General features: G+C 46.1%; 1 protein-coding gene across 2 annotated transcripts in view; it reads left to right on the top strand.

The window, feature by feature from the left end:
• Positions 1 to 24,626, top strand: part of st6gal2a (ST6 beta-galactosamide alpha-2,6-sialyltranferase 2a) — a 35,070-nt gene that overhangs the window by 5,259 nt on the left and 5,185 nt on the right. Inside the window, exons 1-6 of one of the 2 annotated variants that reach the window (XM_056579493.1) lie at positions 2,963 to 4,335; positions 8,841 to 8,908; positions 8,993 to 10,090; positions 17,942 to 18,039; positions 18,781 to 18,882; positions 20,743 to 20,917. In XM_056579493.1, the coding sequence (XP_056435468.1) occupies positions 9,085 to 10,090; positions 17,942 to 18,039; positions 18,781 to 18,882; positions 20,743 to 20,917 (1,381 nt within the window). In that variant the 5' untranslated portion in view covers positions 2,963 to 4,335; positions 8,841 to 8,908; positions 8,993 to 9,084. Of the gene's footprint in view, positions 1 to 2,962; positions 4,336 to 8,840; positions 8,909 to 8,992; positions 10,091 to 17,941; positions 18,040 to 18,780; positions 18,883 to 20,742; positions 20,918 to 24,626 lie in introns of those variants that run through there. The other variant, XM_056579492.1, reaches the window with a different exon arrangement.

The following is a 24,626-nucleotide window of genomic DNA, read 5'->3' as shown; positions in this document are numbered from 1 at the left end:
AGCATGACGACGTCCTAAACGTCATTATGCTCCTCCCCTTACTCTGCCTGGCCCGCCCAGAGACGTTGGCCCGCCAATGAGACTCGACCGTGCGAGCGCCACATGTGTGTGTGTGAATACACACACTGTAACGCAAGTGTTTCTTGTCGGTTCTTTGACGTGTCTTGTATTTCCACAACGAGACTGTTGTGGGGGTTATCTGAGCCATGGTTGAGAAGGAATTGGGGGAAAGGAACTTTGGCTTTGACTCGCTGAAGTACATGAACTGCGACATGCCGCCGGTTGCCGCGAGGCACCATCGCCCGGCAGCGGGCAGCCGGCAGCAGGCAGCGTGCGGTTCAGTCGACTTCAGGTTGATGTGAAAGTGGAAGAACCAGAGACGTTGCAGAACCCGACAAAGTCGTTTGTGATTCATAATATCGTCTGGAGGCGCACAAAGCCTCCTTTTGGCCGTGATAATATGTATTATATGATATAGATATCTATGTATTATATGATATTATTTAGATATAGAGCTCCAGGACTGTAACGCAAGTGTTGTACACTTCCTTGTTATTTGGATAACCGTTCTGCTTTTGGTGTTATGGCGCATAACACGTAGGACTCTCGTCTCTGGTATTTCTTCAACGAGACTATCTCAGCCAAGGTTGAGAATGAATTGGGGGGAAGGAACTTTGGCTTTGACTCCCTCAAGAACATGAACCACGACATGGAGGAGAAAGGGATTGTTGGCGGCGAATGTCTCCCGCTTGAGCCCCGCTTAGGTGCCTAAGCGCTGCCCGGCAACGATCCCTTTCTCCTCCTTGTCGCGGTTCAGTCTACTTCAAATTGATGTGGACGTTGAAGAACCAGGAACGTCGGAGAACCCAACGCGGTCGTTTGAGTTTCATAATATTGGCTCACACACCTTTTGGCCGTGATAATATATATTGTATGATATAGATATCTATGTAGGCTATATGATAATATTTAGATATAGAGCTCCAGGACTCCTGTGTGTTCTAGAATATTTACAGAACACGGCTAAAGGCTGTGTGCGCCTCGCCATTGCGATACATCCTCGTGATTTAAATAATGAACAAAATAATCGCGATTGTGATTTTTTTCCACAGTCGAGCAGCCCAAGTGTGTGCACACTAAATTTAGTCTCAAATCAGCTTGAGTCTGTCTATCCAGGCACACGCTGTTGTATTGTGGCCAAAGGGCAGGCAGTCTGTCTATTTACTGGGATGCAGTGCGGTGCGTGTGAACAGTCCCTGGGAGCACGTGCACTCGTGTTGTGCGCTTGCCTACTCCGTGCCGTGCACGATGTGCGCCCCGCAGTGCTGGGCACGGCTGTCGCTGATGAAGGCGCTGGATCAGGGCAGAGAGTCGTGTCGAGCAGATGGAAGGCGACAGGAGCGCAGGTGTGTGTGTGTGTGTGTGTGTGTGTGTGTGTGTGTGTGTGTGTGTGTGTGTGTGTGTGTGTGTGTGTGTGTGTGTGTGTGTGTGTGTGTGTGTGTGTGTGTGTGTGTGTGTGTGTGTGTGTGTGACAGACTTCCTCTCCCTGGCACCTGGCTGAGAGATTTGGGTGTGTTCACCAACCTGGAACCAGCAGATTGATGAGATTTAGCCTGCCTCGCGGTCGGGGGGAAAGGTCGGAAATCAAGCAGCTGTGTGTGTGTGTGTGTGTGTGAGACCACAAATGGTCTTATCCTGCCTGCCTTTTATTTGCCTGCAGGACTGAGGTTTTGACTAAATTAATTTGCTTTAGACTTGGGGTGTGTGTGTTTGTGTTCAACAGTGCGCAAGAGAAGGAACAGAACACATCAGCCGGAGTTAGTTTTTTCAATATCCCAATATGAAAGGAAAAGAGTGATTCACAACAAACAGAAGAAGAACAAGGCAGCTACACACTCTGAATTCTCCGGACAATGACCTGCTATATTCAGACATGGGCTGAATCAGACATTACACAGACTTTATTATTGGGGATATATCATTACGGAGCTGGCAGTGTAAGGTCTGTTTTAATGTCCGGTAGATCTGATTCAGACATGGAGCGTACCTATGTTCCCCGGGTCCTATGTTCCCTGCTTTTTATGTGACCGGGGATTTTTTTTTACGTAGGATGGTAGGGGCAAGTACCGCCTTTTTCGACTCTGATTCGCCTATGATTGGTTAGAATGGCTGTCCTCCGATTGGTTATGGTTAGGTTTAGGGATAACCCTAACCATAACACTAAACCTGACCCTAACCCTTTGCACCCGGGGAACATAGGACCTTGGGAACATAGGGATGACCCCTTCAGACGTTAGCATTTCCAGCTCCTCCAAGTAGCTTATGTGGATACGTTCAGGGTTGCTGTTCATGAGTAGTAGTGGTCTTCAGCCCCACCACTAGCCCATGGTCGAGCCCAGATGTAAGTCTTTTTGTCTGTCTGTCTGTCTGTCTGTCCGCACGTCCGTCCGTCTGTCTGTCTGTCTGTCTTTGCCCAGAGTTTGGGTGATTTGCTGTCGCCGGTGGCTAAAGTGAGAGCACGACAAACGTCTCTCTCTCGCTCGCCGGCTCGCTCTCTCACGCTCGTTTTCTCACGCTGGCTTTCTTCGGCTGGCTCTGTGACTCAAACCCCTCCAAAAAAACCTGGAGCCATGGCAGGCCTGTCTGGCCTGTGGTGTGATCTCAGCTTCGCATGCTAGGTGCCAGTGGCGCGGGGACGGCTGGTGGTCGACTCACTCCACATCTCGCCCACTCGCCCCCGCAGAGGTACACGGGACCTTTCTTACCCGCTATCGAGTGCACAACCGCACGTACATGCACGCAAACGCACGTACATGTACACGCATGTACACGCGCTCACGTGTGTGAGTGCGCACACACACACACACACAGACACACACACACACACACACACACACACACACACACACACACACACACACACACGTTTAGTGGTGGTAGTTTCTGCACCAGCCAACATGTCCGCCCGTGACGGAGTGGGATGTAGGTCACTGCGATGTGGAAAAGGAGACAGGCAGTGGGCAATGGAGGGGAATGTGGAGAAGGCTTTGGTTATGACATTGTGTCTGAGCGCCTGCATGCGCCGCAGCCTGCCAGTGGCAGCCCAGAGGAAGTGTTTAGCCCCTGGAAGCCGGGCCCCCGCTGGGATGACAATAAAGGTGATGCTGTTCCCTTCCATCTATCAAAGATGAATAACTGCTACTGCTTCTCCTTCTCTATCGCTCTCGCTCTTCTGCCTCTCTCACTCGCGCTCCGGCTCGCTCCCCTCATCTCTCGTTGCCGACCTTCTCGGTTGCTTTCTCTGCATTCCTCTTTTTCTTCTTTTTCTTTCTTTTTCCTGCTTCTTTTTCTATCCCCTTTTCGTTGCTCATTTCCGTTTCTGCTTTTTAGTTCTGTTTTCTGTCTCATTTTTTACGGTTACTGAAACCACCCGGCATGTTTACATCGGCACCAACGTAAGTGACACAGCATTTGCCCTTCCGTATTTTCATGCAGAGATTTGTCACTGCATGTTGGTAAAGTTTCTTACATGGCGGTTCCCAGTTCTTTGTCCTGAAAGGTGCTACACTTCCCTTGTTTAAGTCGGAGGTGTCAGTGCGCTCACACTAAATGCTCTACCACAGATCAGCACGACAGTGATTGATGGTTTGACGGGGTAATCACCCAGACCGGTGTGGTCCTTAACACACTGCGAACACGAGGAACGAAGCAGTCCTACTCCACACCGGGAACATGTATATATTCGAGGCCCCCGTGACGTGTAAAGGCACGGCCTCTGCTATGCTCGACGTGCTCTGCATGTTCTCCATAGCTGGTCCACGTCTCATCGCGGCACTGATCACAACACCGGGACTCGTGCTGTGTGAGGTCAGACATGCTCGGTGTAACCGTAGACACCGACGTCTGATATATCCGTGGCGGTAAGCACCCCATAGCCCCCTGAGACCCGCAACGATGAGGAACTCTAGCCGGGGGTCCATTAAGTAAGAAGAGAGGCGGCAATGTTCTGTGTACCGTACGCCAGACTGTTTTCCTTGTCTGTAACTTTATCTTTGATCGGGATGATAGCGCCAAAATGACTTCCTGTTCCGTGTTCTTTCTGATGAGAATGTTGTGTTTTTTTGTTGCTGCCTCTTTTGTATCGTTCTTTTGTATCTGTCTCAACCTCTTGGCCTGGTTATGCTCACAAAGGACTCTTATTGGCTGTTATGGGCCGTATCTGTAGTAGTTAAACACTCTGCGATGACTTGAAATGACCTAATGCTGCTTCTGCCTTCGGGAATCTGTCTGGTAGAAAGAATATCCAGCTCTGCAAATGAATATGTCTTATTGAAGGTCTGTTACATTTTCTTATTATTGTTTTGATACTACCATGGAACAGACTTGTTTCTATTTTGAGACGAATGTGCCACATTTTTTTTTGCATTACTTTATCTTCTTATTTCCTGTCGAAAGCCGCAGTGCCAGAGATCTAAATGCTTCATGCTGCAGATTCATCTCTAGGGTGCACTCACACTAGGCCATCTGGCCGTGGCCGTTGGCCGTTTTCACACCTAACCGTGCTAAACTGGCCCCATTTTTCTCTGGCCTGCACTCACACTAGGCCATCTGGCCGTGGCCGTTGGCCGTCGCAACTGTGGCCTGGCCACGGTAGGCTCTTGTACATACGTCATCACGTCGTAAGTAACACGTCATCACAAAGCGTCCGCTGCATCGACCATAATAAAGTCTGCCGCCGGTCAGAGTTTTAACAACAATGGGCAACAACACAGAGAATACAGTTCGCATTTTGCTGAGTCTGTTGCTTATTTGGATATATGTTTACCGTTTAATGGGAAAGAAGGCTCGTCGCCTTTATTATGTCCATGGTCGTCGCATCATGGACTATACGTCATCCAGCTCAGGTTGCGTAGCCGTGCGTGTGCACGTGTCGGCTCATTAGCATCTGTACCGTAGCGGCCCGTACCGTAGCAGCACACCTCTCCCAAGTGGCCAAATTGGCCACTTGGTGTGAAAACGGCCACGGCCAGATGGCCTAGTGTAAAATCTGGTCTAGTCCTTTTGAGTCACACCAACCTCCCATTGGGGTTCACTTGAACATCATCTGAGGTGTCAAAGAAGCATGATTTATTTTGCAGATTAGAAACCCAGCACTTTGAAGAAAGAAGTGGAATTTCCGGTATTCATAGAATTGATAAGCTATGACCCTGTTGCACAATCGGCTTGTACGGTCGTGTTCCTCAGCCGAGTTAACATTGCTCACACGCATCTCACAAGGCATGTCTGTCTTTGTTATTTTTCGTCTCCTATTTGCATGCAAATCTTATGGCGTCAGGCCTACTGGTTCTTGATTTAATGTATAAACATTAACATTCAGGCCTTCTACGTTTACATATTTATTTAATGATTCATTAAAAACACTGGCAAACCGCGGCAAACTGAATGCAAATACCAGCGCCCTCCGAAAACCAGAAATTTACTTCATGTATTCTTCTGGTCTGTAGCAGCTGGCTCGGGTAAAGAGGATGACTTTGAACTCTTTCTTGATCTTTCTTCTGCTCTGGTGTTTCTGGCCTGAATAATGATCAGAAGATATTTCAAATAAGGAAGAAAATGGGAAGCATGGATAGGTTTAATCGAATAATGCAGACAAATTCAAGTTAAAACTGACATTATTTAACAATGACACATTGGCTAAATATGATCATATTCATCAGTCAAAACCTTTTCGAACCCATGGTTAGTTTGCCCTCACACTTGAATGTGACCCATGCACGGACGCTTTAATGCTTAATACAAAGGTTGTCAGCGCTCTGCGTTATAGGCGCATTAAGGGTGACCAACCCATTTGAAGTGAAATGTTCTTGTCCCAGGAGTTGACGCTCAAAGCCCATAGACGAGCCAGGCTGTAGCTGCACCTCTTCACCTTCCTGGCTCTGGGAATAATTAAGCTGAAGCTGGGACGAAGGGGACTTGATGTATGGTAGGAAGGGTACAGATTTAGATAGAGCACAACGACCTCCTACCTAACAGCCCCCCTGACACACCGGGCCGTCGGGGAGAGTCTGTAGCTCTAGTTTCTTCTGTGTGCCCTCCACTGTTGGCACCAGGTAGTTTCCTTGGCTGCTGTTTAAGGCAGATTTCAACATGTTGAAATCTGAAATCACCTTCACCGAAAACATTTAAATCCTGAGAATGTATTTTGATCTTGTGTCACGACAGATGCAAATAAAACATTTCCATACAAATCTAGAATTCATTGCAGCCATGCATGTTGGCATGAGAGATGTTTACGAAATGTTACCACATCATCAAAGCAGGTTCATACAAGGTTGTCTTCCTTCTTGTGGTCTTATCTATTGCAAGTTTTCTGAGAAATATAGCGCACACGTATCACACTTCTGTATCATGCTTCTTCTTCAAGATGCACAAATGATTGCTTGCATTTCACATTTCCTTCGACTGTTGCAGTATTGGTCCATTAGTCTAAGTAGAAACATCAGTGCTAAACACGTAGTCGATTACTATTCTCAATTGTCTTTCACTTATAACCCAATAAATTATAACCCAATTGCTGCCATTACGCTCTAAGATGTAAATACCTTTTCCGGGGGAAATCAAAATACTTCATCAATCATGTTATTGGCTATAGAATAAGGTTGACTGGTAGTGTTTGCTACCACTGCACCTCTGTGGTTGCAGCTACCGCAATTTATCTCTGTCTGTCTGTCTGTCTGTCTGTCTGTCTGTCTGTCTGTCTGTCTGTCTGTCTGTCTGTCTGTCTGTCTGTCTGTCTGTCTGTCTGTCTGTCTGTCTGTCTGTCTGTCTGTCTGTCTGTCTGTCTGTCTGTCTGTCTGTCTGTCTGTCTGTCTGTCTGTCTGTCTGTCTGTCTGTCTGTCTGTCTGTCTGTCTGTCTGTCTGTCTCTCTGTCTCTCTGTCTCTCTCTCTCTCTCTCTCTCTCTCTCTCTCTCTCTCTCTCTCTCTCTCTCTCTCTCTCTCTCTCTCTCTCTCTCTCTCTCTCTCTGTGTGTCATAAATGCTACCTTTCAAGCTAGTTCCGCTCTTTAATTCACACCTAATTATCGTCCTGCAGGCAAGGGGCCTGTTAGCATTTAGCTAAGCTCCTCTTCCTGTTCTCCCGTCTGAGAATCACCGCCTCTTGTCCTTCCTTGTTTATCTCCACCCCCTTTTCTTTCGTTCCATTTGTTTTTTAGCTCAATAAATTTTTTATGGGAGTCGTACCGTCGTCGCTCTCTCAACGCGAGTCTCCCCAGCACCCTGTTACTGGGAGACGTTTCTTTAACCTCTTGTTGTCCGGAGACATTTCTTACCTCTTCTCCCTATGCCTCCCTCCCTTATCTTTTATTTCTCTGGTTCTCACCAGGCAAGACGGGACTCTTCTGCCCACGCTACTCCATCTGTGCCAGACATTTGCTTGTTTTACAGCAGTTAGTGAAGCACGCTTCCGGATTGGTTGTTCGGACCTTGTTCTCCCTTCAAGCGGTTAAATGACAATTTTCCACTAGGTCACCTTTTGACCCCCAGCAAGTGTTGCCCTGGGGAGGCATGTCCAAACTGCTACATCGGAGCAGTATAACCCCCTGCTCCCCGACCCTAGGGCCAGAGGTTTCTCTGGGACCGCCGATCACAGCTGGCTGTGTGTGGGAGCCAGCCTGCATTCTCATGCATCAGTCTCTCGGGGTCAGGGTTATTGCCCAACATAGATGCCTCTGCCCCCCCCCCCCCCCACCCTGCTGCCCCCCCCCGTCAGTGCATGAACCGCGGCCTCCTTGTGTGGGCCAACGGTGGGTGGCCTGGAGGTCCTGCTATACGGACCAGAGACGGGGAAGCAGCCCACTGGGCCTCGACTCGGGGCCAGATGCTTGCCTCCGATGGCCGAGGGCCGTAATTAGGACAGGGGAGGAGGGGGACACACTGCCCCCCTCCGACGCTAGGAGCCGGGGGAACACATCATTACCCGCCACGCAGGAGACCTTAGCGCTCCGGTGTCAGCCAATTGAATGGCTCACTTGTTTATTCTCGTAGATTATTTTCTCTCTCCTCCTCTCACTACGCTATTAGGCTGAAAGAGGCCAACGTGTTAGAAGGAGATTGCGCGACTCTGTTGGAGCAATCTCGTGTTTGGCCGTACAGTTTGTTGGAGGCAAGGGAAAAATACACTTGCAATTCCTTTTTTTTTCTCCCTACTAGGTCAGCATTGCACGATTTGATAAAGTAATTGGACTTGATGAGGTCCCTTGCAAAATTAACAAACATGTTGAGTAAAAACAAGGCCCTGGGAGAGTCTGTACTTTGACCTGTAAATGGGGTTCAGGACACTGGGCATCCTATAATAGCAGGGAGGATGCATTTACAGTGAACACTATGAAACCGAACTCTGAACTAGGGCTGCCTGATTATGGAAAAAAATAAATAATAATCACGATTATTTTGGTCAATATTGAAATCATGATGTATGATGTATTTATTCAACATGTCTCTCCCGGAAAACCCTTTTTACTGAGAACTAAACCCAACCCTAACCCAATCTAAAATAATGAACAGATATGTGTCCAGCTGTTCTATAAAACATTTCATGAAAAATAAATACAAAAACTAGATTATATTGGCTAATGTATCGAATTCACGATCAAAATTCAATTAATCGGCGAGCCCTACTCTGAACTCGGACATCCTGCACGAGAAAACAAACTATTAAAAAATGTTTTTCAAGCATTGAAAAAAGCATTCAAGCATTTAATAATGGTTTCCTTTTTAGGATCTTGTGTGTGCCTGTCTGTCTAAAATATCTCCCCACTAACGTTCCTGTTCCTCTTTTAGGGTCCTTTCGCATGCTGTAAAGCCCATGGACACATACAAACAGTAGAAGTGTCTGTGCAGGCGTGCAGGTGAGATCTGATCTTCGACCGCCGCATAACCATTTTATGGCTGGCAAGCCTGTTTATTTGCCTAACTCCTCCCTCTGTTGGCAGGCCAGGCCTCCTAGCCCAGCGGAGCTGTCTCTGTGTGTGAGCAGCAGGGGTGGACCAGCTCCCCGGGGCCTCTATGTGAGTCTGGCCTGGTGATGAGGTCCAACATGTGGCGGCGGCTGGCGCTGGTGCTGATCCTGGCGTGGGCCCTCCTTTTCCTGGCGCTCCTCTCCTACTTCCTGGACGCCCGCGTCGACGAACCAATGGCCTCCGCCGGCTCCTCGCTCTCCATGCACCCCGACACCCGCCGCCTGTCGTCCATCCAGGCCTCCCACCACCACCATCAGCAGCAGCAGCAGGCGGTCACGGGTTCGAGACCCAACCCGACGGCCATGCGCGCCCTGGAGCCGGAGCCGGAGCCCCCCGCCGCCACCGCCTCGCCGGCCCCGCGCTCCGGCCTGGAGACGGGCCAGAACCCGAGCGGCGGCCCCTACGCCATGTACGCCAGCCAGGAGGCCAACCGGGGCGTGGACTACCTGGACCCCCAGAGCCTGGCCGCCTGGTCCTCCTTCGGCACGGAGAACGTGGGCTCCCAGTCCTACCCGGGCACCCACAGCCGCGAGAGGACGCCCAGCGGACCCCCGGAGAGCCGCGGGCGAGGCGTCGAGGAGGCGGAGGAGGTGGGGCAGGAGGAGGAGGAGCAGGAGCAGGAGCAGGAGCAGGAGCAGGAGGAGGCGGATGACCGAAAGAGGAACAGGCCCGGGGGGGACTCGACAGACCCGGAGGAGTACTACTTCCTCAAGTTCGGCTCTGTGGTGCAGCGGTTGTGGCGGGGTCGCGTGTCGCCCGGCATGCTGAGTCCGCGGCTGCAGCGCGCCATGAAGGACTACCTCAGCGCCAACAAGCACCACGTGGCCTTCAAGGGCCAGCGCCGGCTGGGCCAGAGCCCCAAGGAGCTGCTGTGCGAGCTGAAGGCGCAGGCCCGGCTCTGGACGCTGGATGGCTCGGAGCAGCCCTTCTCGTCGCTGGGCTGGGCCCGCCTGGTGCCTGAGCTCAGCCTGGAGCAGCTCTACCGACGGCCGGGCGTCGGCGGCTTCAAGACCTGCGCCGTGGTCACCTCGGCCGGGGCCATCCTGCACTCGGGGCTCGGCAAGGAGATCGGTGAGTGGAGAGCGACGGGCATTATGACCAAATACGTGTTATTATTTTTTAAAGATTACAATACACAAAAGATGTCAAGTCGAGCTAGCTCCCCGCTACATTTTGAAAACAGAAACCAACTCTGCTGCACGTCCCTCTCTCTTTCCCTGCGCTCTCTCCCAACCCCGCCCCTCCTCAAGGAGCGAGGCTTGCTGATGAAACGTAACATGAGATTCCTCTACGCTGCTGCAGAATCGGTGCAATTAGCCTAGATCCCTCTAGCCTTGAAGTTATGTGTTTAGAGCACATTTCAAGCTGAAAATAGCTGTACATGTCTTACCTTTAAGCTCAATCTTATATTCATCAATACAACAAGACTAATATGTCATATTGAGCCAATGAGCGAATATCAACATCGGCCCATACGTCTATATTCATTGCACACACATTGGGTTGTATCCATCCTAACGATTGATCGATTAATCGCATGAGCATACAGTGTGTCTCCCTTTTCAGTGTGGCATAACTTTCTGAGAGCAGCACAAGAACTTCCCTTCGTGCTTGTCCACGATATGACAAAGACTGTCCATTAGCTATCTGATATCTATGATGTCACCTTATTGACTGCTTTAGAGTGGATGAGGTCATGCATAAGGTCATCAACTGATGAGAAGGCATTAGAGAGGGGGGCACATGAGCCGATGACATCATTCAGGATGAGTTGTGTAGCTTAGCGATCATTTTAATCGTCAATTGAATAATTGAGTCTATGAAATATAAAAGTGTAGGGTCGTAAATGTGCTTGCTTTTGGACGGCCAACTGCCAAGAAACCCTGTGTCCATTATTAATGACTAGTATTGGGAGAACTTCTGAAGCAATAACCAGCGATGAAATCAGATTTTATTGAAGAATCAAATCGACGGGCTCATTGATTCAACTCTTTCTTGTCCCACATTAAAGGAGGCTGTGTTTTTTTTATTTCGGAAGGCCCTCATCTCTCACTGCGGTAAATGGACGGGCCACGTTTATGTTCACCCGCCGTACAAATATGAATAATGCAGACAATCCTCCCAGATAAAAATGCTTTAGGTGGTACCCCGTGACTTATCTTCCTCCACTGGAAGAAATATGGCAGTGTTGGACCACACGACATAGTTTATCTCCTAGAATATATAACGGGTGGGGGGTAATATAGGCCTATCTGTTGTTCTTCAAAAGACGCTTGGCAGCTTCAGGAAGCAAGAGTGTGAACTCAGCGACAGATGGCCCACTAGAATGAAAAAAAAAAAGTAGGCACCCCCTCCCCCCCCCCCCCCCCCCCCCCCCCCCCCCCCCCCTCCTCCTATAACCCATCGTGCTGCCTAGCACGCATACAGCTTCATCCCAGGGATCTCTTTTGGGGAACCGTTTGCCCCCAAGCTAGCTCTGCTCCTCACTTGAAGCCTCTGGGCACACGCGATAAGGTTACCCTCTTGCGTCGCTAATGCTAGACTAACACAGTGACGTGCTAAGTGCCCAGGCCTGGTGCCAAAGTGCCCGGGGGCTGGGTGGTGGTGGGGGGTGGGTGGGTTATCTTTCCTCGGCTTTTCATATTAAACGGGGACACACTTGATGACCTCACTTTATTGCATCAATCTCTTCCTGTTTGCGTGGGTGTATGGTGTGTGGGTGACAAGCGCCACCAATTAGCCGCTTTGTGGGTCAGACATAGCGCGGGGGCCGGGCAACGCTTCCGCGGCGCTGAGAGGAAATGTGGTGAAGTGACTATGAAGCAAAACTGTCGGCCCGGCGTGTTGGACAAAAGTGAACCTACTTGCGCACTTGCAGTTACGTGCGTGTTTTTGGAAGAGAGTGTACTCTGGGTCAACCGCGAACAGCGTTTGGAGTAGTCTCCATCTGTCTCCGGTTGTTTATCAAAGGAGACTAATGTTCCCAGACGACCGTTGAGTCTTGCTGTTATGCTGGAGTGTTTGTTTTGGTCTTATCTCGTTGCTCCACCCTACCTGTGTTTTGATAGGGGTTTTTCTGCCCTCAAAGTATATATTATATTTTCTGACTTCGGATGGGTGGGTCTTCAACACAGGGCCCAGAACGGATGGGATGTACGTTGATTTATTGGGGGGGACCGTCTCCTGCAAAGAAAGCTCATTAGGCATTCACTGAGGCCAATATTAAAATATTCAACACCTAGTCCTAAAGTAAAGAGCAAAGGCACATGTAGAAACATGCTGTCAAGAAGCCTCTAAAGGAAATTTAAAGATTACATGTCCCGGTGTTACACAACGAATTCTGCGACCCACCGAAAAGTGTGACCCCAGGGGGCGCTGTTGCATATTTTCTGCAATATGCACGAGGTTGAAGCGTAGACAGGCATGACAATAACATACATAAACATACATTTCATTGATTTTATTAGCATTTTACAGACCCATAACATGGATAGGGCGTTTAGTACGCTCCTTCACCGTTGCTTCTTTACCCATAAAAAGCTACAGTCTGTGTTAAATTACGCTGATTTACCTTTGAGCATTTCCTATTATAGGCTACCATTTAAAATGCTGTTTAGAATTAATGTTAGTATCAAGAAAAGAAAGACCCAACGGAGATCTTATGTTTTATTTATGTTTTTGTTATAATGCACACGTGCATGTTGCAGATAATTTGCAACAGCGCCCCCTGGGGTCACACTTTTCGGTGGGTCTCAGAATTCGGTGTAACACCGGCATTATTGCCCCACCATTGAGAGCCATGTATGGAGTTAAAATCATGCCGCAAACAAATCGTGTTTTACTCAGGCACAACGATTCACACACACACACACACACACACACACACACACACACACACACACACACACACACACACACACACACACACACACACACACACACACACACTCACAAAACCTGTTTTACTCACGCACAACGATTCACACACACACAAAACGTGTTTTACTCACGCACAACGATTCACACACACACTCAGTGTGGTTTGCAAATCCAAAACATCATTCACAAACTAATGCATTTTGCTTCAGAAACAAATACAGTATGTTTTACACATACAAAGAAACATATTTCTTCAATTACAAAAAAATATTCTCCAAGTACAAAAAAATCCTTCAAGTACAAAAAACAATTCTACAAGTACGTAAATCTGAAAGTTGCGCGTGGATCTGAAGGCATTTGTGCGTGGATCAGCAAGGCTGAAAATTAGTGCCAAAAGTCACGTGACAAACAAATGTCCTGTGATTCACACTACACAACAGCAGGTGGCGCTGTTGAGTCAGTTTAAGGCCGCCAGGACGATCTTTTTTTCTCCCCAAAATCTTTATTTGCAACACATTCTCACTCCGAGCGCGTCGATTTTTGACGAACGGTCAGTGACTTTGGCTTCAGCCTCTGACGCAAAAGGGTACCCTTGTGCTCCTTTTTTCGACGCATGGGGTTTTCAACTAGTTACAATGTAGGCCTAATCCCTCCACGGCAATATATGAAGCTATGAGCATTCATCCCATTGGCTAACGGATGGCTGCACATTAACGGCGATATCTGTGAAATTACTCAAAACAACAACATCAAGGTGTCCTTGTTATTTACACAACATGTATGGGTTAAGGCTATGGACATCAGTTTTCCTGTTTTGTGCTTTGATTGAGAGAAACAATAATTTTTTTGATCCGTAGCCGCGTTTACATGGACACATCTGATCCGCATAGATTTCTATGCGGAATAGAAAATGATCATATATACACCTCATTCGGAAAACAATTATCTGTTCGGCATAGAATTCTATGCCGAATAGAAGAGGTGGTGTAGTCCGTTTTAATCGACATACACTTATTCCGAACAGATTGGGGTTTAACTTAGAGCAGCTGCAGTAGTTCACAATTGGTCCACTGAGCTCCGTCTGTACTTTTATGCACACCGAACACGTCTTTGTTACCACTCCGTAAGTAGTCAGGTAAGCGTGTCCGGTTGCTAAGCGACGGGACATGGGTGTTTATTAATGGCGTGTTTGCGTATCGTAGTGTCCGCGCGAGTCCGAGATAACTGTAAATGATTAGGCTACTACTAGTACTTTTGCAGGCTACACGTTAAAATTCTTCTTAACTTAGAGAGACCACTCTCTCCCACCAGTCTTGGCTTCGGACTCGCATTCAAATTTCTCTTGTTTGCGGCGGAGGTGGGGGTAAATATAGAGATCGGACGTAGCTGTGCTGTCCTCCTTCTTAATTGAAGGAGCAGTCAGAGAAAAGCTCTCTCCTGATGTGCTTTCATTAAAATCAAATTCACAATGCAAAATACTGATAAGACATTCATTATGTCGCCGCCGGTTCAGAGATGTGTCAGGTGTGCGCGAGAGACATAACGGACACTTTTGTTACTGCCATGTATACAGTACATTCGGATCACATTTTAGGAACAGATCTATTCCGCATAGAAATCTATGCGGATCAGATGTGCCATGTAAACGCGGCTAGTGTTGGGTAGCTTAGGTCGTTGCTATAGAGGACACGTCCCCCCGCTTTTTTTTTACAACTGACAGAGCAACCCTATCTCATCAAAATTACGTTCCCAGAGAACTATTCGGCATTCTCAATTCCGTTTTTCTGAAAAACTTATTTTGTCCGTGATTACGTTTTATTGAACATATCGGGAATTCGTTCTCAGCCTATTTTTTTGCCATTTATTTAGCGTGTTACTATGACGACCGTCCTGGCGGCCTTAAACTGACCCAACAGCGCCACCTGCTGTTGTGTAGTGTGAATCACAGGACATTTGTTTGTCACGTGACTTTTGACACTAATTTTCCGCATTGCTGATCCACGCGCAACTTTCAGATTTCCGTACTTGTAGAATAATTTTTTGTACTTGAAGGATTTTATTTTGCACTTGAAAGATTTTAGTTTGTACTTGAAAGATTTTAGTTTGTACTTGGAGGATATTTTTTGGTTATTGAAGAAATATGTTTCTTTGTATGTGTAAAACATACTGTATTTGTTTCTGAAGCAAAATGCATTAGTTTGTGTGGGTTTTTTGGCATGATTCTAACTCCATAGCCATGCGTCAACAGATCCCATCTGACTGATACGGCCAACATTTGACATCGGCGATTCTACAGAAAACGACAGCGCAACAAAGTGAAACCATGTTCAATCTAAACTATTGTATGTAGAGGAATACGCACATGCAATTCTGTTCAACTTAGAAAGGCCTGGAGGAAAAGCTGAGAAAGAGCATGGTTAAGATGATGCACAGAGAGCTAGGTAGTAATTTATTCCTTGTGATACGTAACATCTTGGTGGCACACCCTGTGGTTTAGGACCATGCATCCTATTGAAGGGCAGAAATTGTTCCATCATCATGATGCAAGAACTCATCGGGGAAAAGTTTTATTTTTATTTTTGGCTGATCTCATACTTGGCCGGATGGCATATTTCTAATGGGATAATTGTGTGGGGATAAATGACTCACATTCATACCCCAGATTAGTCTAAGGCGGGAAATCCTGTGATGATCCCCGCCAGTCTGTCTGTACCCTTAAGTCTACAGCCCCCTATACCCAACTGTGTGTACCACAAACACAGTTGTGAAGAATGAGTTCATTACTGCTGGGAAGTATTGAGCCATCCAACCCCTTCAGTTTCCAGTTTTGCCATGGTTGATTACTGCCCTCCTGTGGCCGTTGACAGAATAGCAACCATCCCAGATGAATAAAATAATAATAATAGCGCACTAAAATTGTAACTACATACCAACATCTATATAGATATATGTGAACACACTTCTTTTTTATATACATTATGTATAACTCATCCATTGAAATTTTATGTAATTTAATGTTTTGTTTGTAAAGAGCTAATCCTTGATTGCCTCCGTATCTTTCTTGGTAATTATTCATTCATTTCATGATTTCTTTATCCCTTTAAGGTGAAATTCAGGAGCTGTCAATCAGTTGTTGTTAGTTTCAATAGTGATGGCACAGATGCAAGCAGTAACACGAATATCGAAAGCAGGTGCATATTAAATAAGGGTAGGCCTATATGAACGACTCGGTAGAAAAAACCTGCCTTCCCCGGCAGGATAAAGATGTGTAGCAACAGCGGTCTACTGGCGTTCAATGGTTGTCATTGACCGCCAGTAGAGGTCGCTGTGACTCCATTGTCTGTCATCTATTATGGGTTGTTTCTACTTTAAATTAAGCTATTAATTTGCCGATCAAAATCCTTAGCTTTTTAAGGCATAATGTGTTTGATCGAATTGATTCCACGAATCGTCACATAATGCCTACTCTAACTCCAATTTTTTCTTCCATGGTCTGATTTTACTTTATACCTTCCTCATGTAGCCTACACTTTTACATTTTCACTTTCCAATAAGTAAGAGAGAGAGACTTTATGAAGCAGGGTTGCCTCTCTGTTAGGGGTGGGCGATATTGCAAAATTTAGTTTTGATCCAATACAAAGTAATACAGGACCAGAATCACCGATATTAAGAGAACTACTAATACTTTTTATTAATCAAATGCGGCATATATTTGCATGCTGGGCAGAGCAGTGTGTCTTGATTTATGAGCTGAATGCGTCACCAAAAAGCCACATCTGAATACATTTTCATGACTTAATGATCGCTAAATGATTTCTGGTTTCTTCTCTGGCTTCCTGCTCATAACCGCCGATGATGGAACTCAATAGAGGAAAAAGTAAATGTATTTATGATAATAAGTTAATGGAGCACAGTGCAAAGGTACAATATTCATAGCACATGCAATTGACATTAATCTTGGATCGGTCTTCGGTCTCACAAATAAAGATGCGAGTACTCCCCTATATGAATATTGTATAGAATTTCCCATGGTTACTTACTGCAAATGCTTTCCTATCCCCTGGCCCCAGAGCGATTCCCCTTGCACTCTGGTCATCATATCGATTACATACAAACCAGGGGGGTGGAGGATACGTTCACTTTCTCAGAATCCAGCCAGTGGACTTGTATACCCCATGCATTTGGGGTACAATACAACATGTGGGGGCATACAGTTGGAGGCGTGGAGGAGTCGGTGATCCTATGTGTTAATGTCATTCCCCTGGCGTCAACACTTTGACGGGGAGACGGTGATGATGGGTGTTGTCCTAATACGTGCGGATCAACCATTCTTGTGTCAGCTCCCTCGGGTTCTTCCTCTTCCTCTTCCTCGCCGTGTCTACGTAGCGTTCGCATCGACCTGCTGCGTGGCAGGAGGAGATGACATGTTTTCATTTCCTTTCTTTCTTTCCTTCTTATCATTATCACGATGAGCATCAATCAAGTCACACTGTGGAAGAAGTGTTTAGGAGATGTCAGGAGATCGCACCCCCGCCTCCTTTTGTAAACCATAGGTTTGACTACTGATATTTTGTACCATTGCATATGTAATGTATAATATATACTTTGAATAAATTACCTCATAGATTCTGCATAGAAATCAAGGACTAACTTAGAAGTTTGTATCAGCATGCTCCCATTCTCAAAAACAAACTCACAGTTGTATGTATGAGATAATGTGTAGAATTGCGGAAGCTTAATATTTAAGATATTATATCGGAGAGCTCTGGGTGAGCACCAACCCCCCCCTTTTTTTTTTTTTTTCCCATATGTCTTTAATTTTGTTGTTTGTCCCGTGAAAATTACATTTTTATGAAAAACAACAATTACGTGCTCCAAAGAATCGTACAAATGCAGTCGCATTCTTCAAACACAAAGTCGTTCTCGATCTAGTTCTTCATGTACGTTTATTACTCATTGAGAGATGATAACTTGGCCTGGCATCAAGACGTTGAGGTCACCTTCCAATCCTTTCCAACGCCGTGTTGTTTTTGTAACACACAGACAGCCACGACGCCGTGCTGCGCTTCAACGCGGCTCCGACGGAGGGCTTTGAGAAGGACGTGGGAAACAAGACCACCATTCGCATCATTAACTCGCAGGTGAGTTCCTAGCAAGGGTTTGACATTGAGAACGAAGCAATGGTGAAGAAGGGAGCAGAATGTCTCTCCGCATTGTGCTTTGCACAGACTCACTGGCAAAAGGCAATTTTTGAGTCAATGTTTCCAACATTGATTTTCGATAATGGAATGCGCCCTTTTGTTTAACAGGGATGGCTGACTTTGTACAATATCTGCCTTCACTAGACGGCTATTGCTGGGTGTGTAGCGGGGGAACTCCTTGACCTCACTCTGATCCACACATACTGGCTAAGAGTTTCCTCACGGCTCCCAGGAAGGATTACTTAAATATGATTGGACTATACATGAAATTGTTGCAACGATAAATCGTTTCCAAATTAAACAAAACAAAACAACAAAGAATCACATAACAATTTCAAAGCATATCGACACCGACAATTTCAGAGCATATCGACTCACTTACTGGTGGAGGCTTGAAGGTTTCAAAATAATTCCTTGACGAATTACAAAGAAACATGGCTACTCCTGTCTCATGTCTTCTGATTTTGAGTTCTGACTTGAAACATTTAACCGCAGTAGTGGAAGATGAGCCATCACATAACAGTGTAATGGTGTAAACTCAAATTGTGATTTGGAGACATCAATAATGAAGAAAATTGCAACTTAAAAGTTATTTTGTTGTGCTCGGGACAGGGTTGATTATATATGATTGATTTATTATTTACTGTAAGATGTAACGTGTCACATTTTCTCGTTTTCTAGATCCTGGCCAATCCTAAGCATCAGTTCGAAAGCAGTTCTCTGTACAAGAATGTAACTCTGGTGGCATGGGACCCTGCACCTTACACCATCAACTTACACATGGTAGGTCACACACACACACACAGACACAGACACAGACACAGACACAGACCAGCGCATTATGCAAAGAATGCAATATATAGGATAATCTTCGGCTGCAGTGTGACCTAGTGGCAAAGTCAGATGCATTGATGCTACATGGGTCGCACCTTTGCAATTCTCGACAAGCGCAACCTACCCCCCCCGACACGCACACGTACAAGACATGTCCTCTCCCCCTCTGCCTCTCCGGTACATTCTCACTTACTATTCACAGGTTTTCTCAGTTTCATTTGTTTACTCCAGCTGTGCCGCCCTTGAACTAACCCGTGTGATTTCACCCCGCTCCTCTGCCCTCCCCCAGCACCGGGTCGTGTGCCTCTTAAGTCTCACATATACGTCTCGGGATGGATGTATTCTGACTCCTAGGCCCGGTTTTTGTATCCTGTTATTCTTTTTATTCTGACCAATTCCTCTTTAAACGCCGCCCGCATATGAAGTGCATCTCATTTTCTGGCCTTTGCATCCGTCGTCTGGAAGCGGAACCCCCCCCCCCCCCCCCCCCCCATTGCCAATCTCTCCATCTTGTCAACATTGAGTCTTCTTTTTTCTTGGGTTGGCGGCATTGTGTGATTATGCAGGGGAACGAAGGCCGCCTGACTAGAATACTAAAGAACAAAGCTCCCGCATCGTGTGTGCGTATGAATTCCGCTCAATAGGTACCCAGAATCCCCTGCTCTGAAACTCACTATCTTTTTTGTCTTCTTGTGCACATTTTGAGGGATTGATTACATGCAGTTTTATTGGTTTTTCAATCCCCTTGACATCTAAGAACAGAAGCTGTCGTCTTTATTGTTATTGTTTTGACGTGTGAATGTATTGTTCTGACATGGCTGGCGTCGTCTATGCGTCCTCTGAGAGTGTTCTGTGCATCCGTCCCTGGGTCCCTTTGAACGCGGCACAGTCTCACCATGGGGTTGTTCGCTGTTATTGAATTGAAACAATTATTGTCAAGCTTTACAACGACCAAGATGCCTGTTAATGTGCGTCAGAGCATTCTGCTGTAACCTAGATTTTGTATACACATATATGCATCATTGTGTTACATCGCCAAGTAGCTGCAAGTAGCATTCAAAAGGTATGATACTACTGGAAAATATGGGATTTCTACTTATTGTTTTGATTAGTATTCATAACCCACAACCAACTAAATATAGATTACCTGTGGGTAAACGTTTCCTGTCGGCCGATTAATTTGTGTCTGAGTTTTTACCCCACTTGTTCAGGCAGAAGAAGAAAAACATATTTGTATTGATTACGATCATCATCTGCCAATCACATTTCATGTTAAACTGTGACAGCAACGGCACATTTATCATGGAAATAAAACGGCCAATTTTTTTTTTCAATTTGGCTTTGGTTATATGTTGTATTTCCCAGTAGAACGGGTAATTACTATGTAGTGAAGCGCAGGAGGAAGAAGATTTAGATCCTAGAGGGTTTTATTGGAGTGTGCCAGGTTGAAAGGCTCGCCTACCTCGCATCCGCCCTGCAAACTGCTGCGAAATAGGTTACACATCGCAGGCTCTTTACCATGGGAAGGAGGAACATGACATCCCATTAGTGACGCCTGATCCCTTTTCATCTCCAACCAGCCGTGATCACAACCAAAAGCCATTCAACTCTCTTCAGGAAGCTAACTTTGATGTACAAACAACAACCAAGCATAAACTCGACGTTGTTCAACGTCAGTGAACCGGGTGAAGAGTTTTCCTGGGGGAGATTACCCTCAGTAGGGTCAAAAACTGAGAAGTCTGTTCTCATTTCATGGTGACTTCGACAGATGTTCCCTGACACTCTCTCTCTCTCCCCCTGCCTCCTCAGTGGTACGCCAGCCCTGACTACAACCTCTTTGGGCCCTATGTGGAGCGCCGGAGGCAGCAACCCCAGCAGCCCTTCTACGTCCTCCACCCCAGCTACGTGTGGCGACTGTGGGATGTGATCCAGGGCAACACGCAGGAGAGCATCCAGCCCAATCCGCCCTCGTCGGGCTTCATAGGTGAATACACTGATGACGTACATGACACGCACAGCAGACACGCATGCACATATGTGCACGCACGGCCGACACGCACACACAGCGGACACACGCATGCACGTGCGCAGGCAAGACACGCATATGCACACACACACACATACACAAGCACGCACGCACACACACACACACACGCACGCACACACACTTACATGTGCACTCGTCTCTTGTTAACACATCTCTTGCGTGCCTGCTGAAATGACCTCAGTTTGTTGTCAAGTCACGTAGACACACGCAAACACACACACACACACACAATCTTTGTTTACTTATCGAGAAGATGAAACTTTCCTGTTCCTCTTGTCCTGCTGCTCAGCATGTTTGTTGTTTTTTAATAGTAGACGGGGAGCCTACTTCTTTTCCCTGCCGGTGTTTTTACCTTCTGCTTCTGCTGTGTCTGTAGACGTGGTGAATGTCGGTGGTGCAGCCATGCTATTTCACCAATCGAGTGTCAACAATCTCCTGGCATTATGAACACTGTTTTGAGTTTAACTGATTTAAGCTACGGAGCTCAAGCTGACGATGAGACAGCAAGGTTCGCGTAACGAATATATCAAGTCAGTTAGTCTGCCATATAGTAACACACTGAAATTCAGTTAACTGTTCACAATGTTTAAGCTGTGTTGATTGTGTTATTCACGCTGTACCACTGCTTACTGTGTGAGTACGGATAGTACCTTAGAATGGTGTTCTGGTATTGTGAAGTCCAAACACATGCTCTGCACGCATTTAAGACTGATCAACATAAACAAAATGCCCGTCGTTGTTCTTGTTTGTTGTTGAGTCGCCCTGCGGATACTTGACGCTCACGGCCACGCTCAGGGCGAATTAGCTTCTTTACCTGCTGACTCCATCTTCACAGTCCAAGTGCTCTTCATTACGCATCCTCCCTCGTTTGGCTCACGTCTCTGTTGCCATGGGGATGACGCTTGCTAGAGGATGGGGAGGTGGCCTGGCCGCTGACGATTAAGAAATATAATTCATGAATACGTTAAGATCAAACTGGGGTATATATCAACATACATCATATACTATATATATAAAGAAATCAGTTAAGATCATTACGATCCATACAGGGATCCATACATCAGCACCTGCACTAACAGAGAAATAGTATAGTTCATGGCAGTTGGTGGATGAGGGAGATTATTTGGGTGTTCATTCTTGAATAGATCCGTGTATTGGAAACGTTTGTTTTTGAGGTAGATTAACCATTCGCATAACTAAAAGAAGGCACTCTACAACATGCACATTTCCATGGTGACCAGGATGGAGACGCATCGTGTGATCTGTGGAACAGATATATTTGCAGGCGAATAAGTCGGGAAAAATCGACCTTGGTGCGATTCTAATGAATATCCAAACGGAAATCGCGCCATATGTGTACAGTCCCATTAAGGACCATGACTTGTAATCGTATTCTTGACATGCGAAACCCACACTATGAACAATCACGTTCAATGTAAAATAACCTTTGCCTGCAAGCTATGACATATACTTATAGCTTGCACACTTTGTATAAATAACTTAACAGCCCTGGGTTATGCCCGTGCTAGGATCGAGGGTGGGGGTGGTGGTACTTCCAAGCATACGTCAGTCCATACACCCGTCAGTGCGTAGTAGTGGGGGGGGGGGGTGATTGGATTCCTCATCCCCAGGGCTCAAGTGGGTTCCCAGGCGACTAGATTAGTCTGCAGGCTATTGACACGTTCCAAGAGAAGGAGGGCATCGATGGGGGCCGCGCTGCGACCGGCAGGGACGGGGTGGATGAATGGGGGGGCACCCATGTTCCGTCCAGCGTGACGGCAGCATTGCGGCGCATCAAGCGTCGGTGATCAACAGTCACTTGAGAAGAAGGGGAGACATGTGTATGTGCACACACGTACACAAGCAAGCACACACATGCACACACCAACCAGCAATATGAGGACACGCTGAAGCCTTCGCTTTCATTTGTTTTGCTCATTTCCATAACTGAAAGGTGCGGAACCCTTTTATGAAAAGTCAATTATGAAAAGTAGTTTTCAGCGGTCATGTTGGTCCACTGCATTTTGTGGCGCTGCACGCTCAGGAAATACATACTCCCAAAAATATATTTACTTAGTTTCTTCGATTGAGCTTCGATTGAGCACTAAACTTAAGGTAATCAGTAGGTTCATTAACATAAATGAAACATAGTCCCCACTGGGCATTGCAGTTATCATACATATAAATGAATACATTCACAATGTAACATAAATAAGGTAACTAACAATATGGTAAACATATGGACAGGTGAGAATATTTCACCATGCACATACAGTATATACATATACATCAATACAGTATCACTTGTACATTCTTCAAATGTTCATTTTTCAACAGCAGACTAGTATCTTCTGAGAAGGAGAGAAAATAGGGCCGGCCATACACACTACATACATACTACCTCGGCAAGCTAATTTGAAGTAGCAAGTGTATATCGCGAGCTAAGCAAATGTGCACTGCATTATGAATGTGCATTATGAATGTGTGAATGGACATTTGGGAGGTTCAATTTTACCCTTGCTCACACAGCAGCTTTTTATCTTCCGTGGGGAGGGGGTGCTTATTTCTGTCATATTAATGAGATATGCTTCCTATATCCTGGCCCAAACCTGCACTAGCCCAAACCCTTCCTACCGTGGCACATATATCTAAGTATTGAGTGTGGTTGCAAAGCAAGCCAGACTATTGTTTTTAAGTGTCTTTTATTGCTTTAATTGTATAATTCTTATGCCTTTTTTATGTAGCTATCTCCTCCTACAGTTGTTGAGGGATAAACACCAAAACAATGGCAATAAATACCGGGCATTTATCTGTGCAGTGTGCGTCTTTTTTTTAAGTGTTTTAAGAACCTAAACTACCACAGCCCGAATCCCGTTTGGCAAAGAATTCACACACGGAGAGGTCATGTTGGTCCACTACATTTTGTTGCACTGCATGTGTGTAAGTGTGTGGGCGTAATGATACTACATACGCTACAACAATGCATCCTCTGGAAATTCAGATTCCCAAAAATATATTTATTTTCTTTCTCATGATTCAGCTCAATTCAACTTAGGTTAATCATTAGGTTCATTAACATAAATGAAATATAGTCCCCGACAGGGCATTGCAGTTATCCTACGGTGAAATGAATACACTCACAATTTCACATAAATAACATTATTAACAATACTGCAAACATATTGACAGATGAGAATATTTCAGGCACCATGCACATACATATACAATAATACAATAGGTTTACTTGTACACTTTGCACAATTTCCAAAGTTTCATTTTTCACCGGTAGACCATAACATGGCCAGAGTAAACATGGCCAACAATACACACTACATACACGCAACGTCGGCAAGCATAGTGAAGTAGCCAGTGAGCACCTAAACAATTTGTACGTTTGTACATCTGGGAGTTGTCACATTTGACCACATTGGGCGTGAAACCAAACCCCCCCCACCCCCCCCCCCCGGTGTGTGTGTGTGTGTGTGTGTATGTTTGTCCATCGCATATCTTTGTTTATCTGATCTACTTCCCATTTGGCGCGTGTGTCGCTTGGTGCCCAAGGAATTGCAGTGTAGACTTATTTGGACACACAACATGATCAATATATATAAGTTATGAGCAGGCACATCCTGAATGTTCAATGCGG

This window comes from Gadus chalcogrammus, chromosome 20 (genome assembly GCF_026213295.1).
Source record: "Gadus chalcogrammus isolate NIFS_2021 chromosome 20, NIFS_Gcha_1.0, whole genome shotgun sequence".
In the NCBI taxonomy this organism is placed as follows: Eukaryota; Metazoa; Chordata; class Actinopteri; order Gadiformes; family Gadidae; genus Gadus; species Gadus chalcogrammus.
The sequence above is the reverse complement of the archived record's forward strand: the minus strand, read 5'-3'. Positions and strand labels throughout refer to the sequence as shown.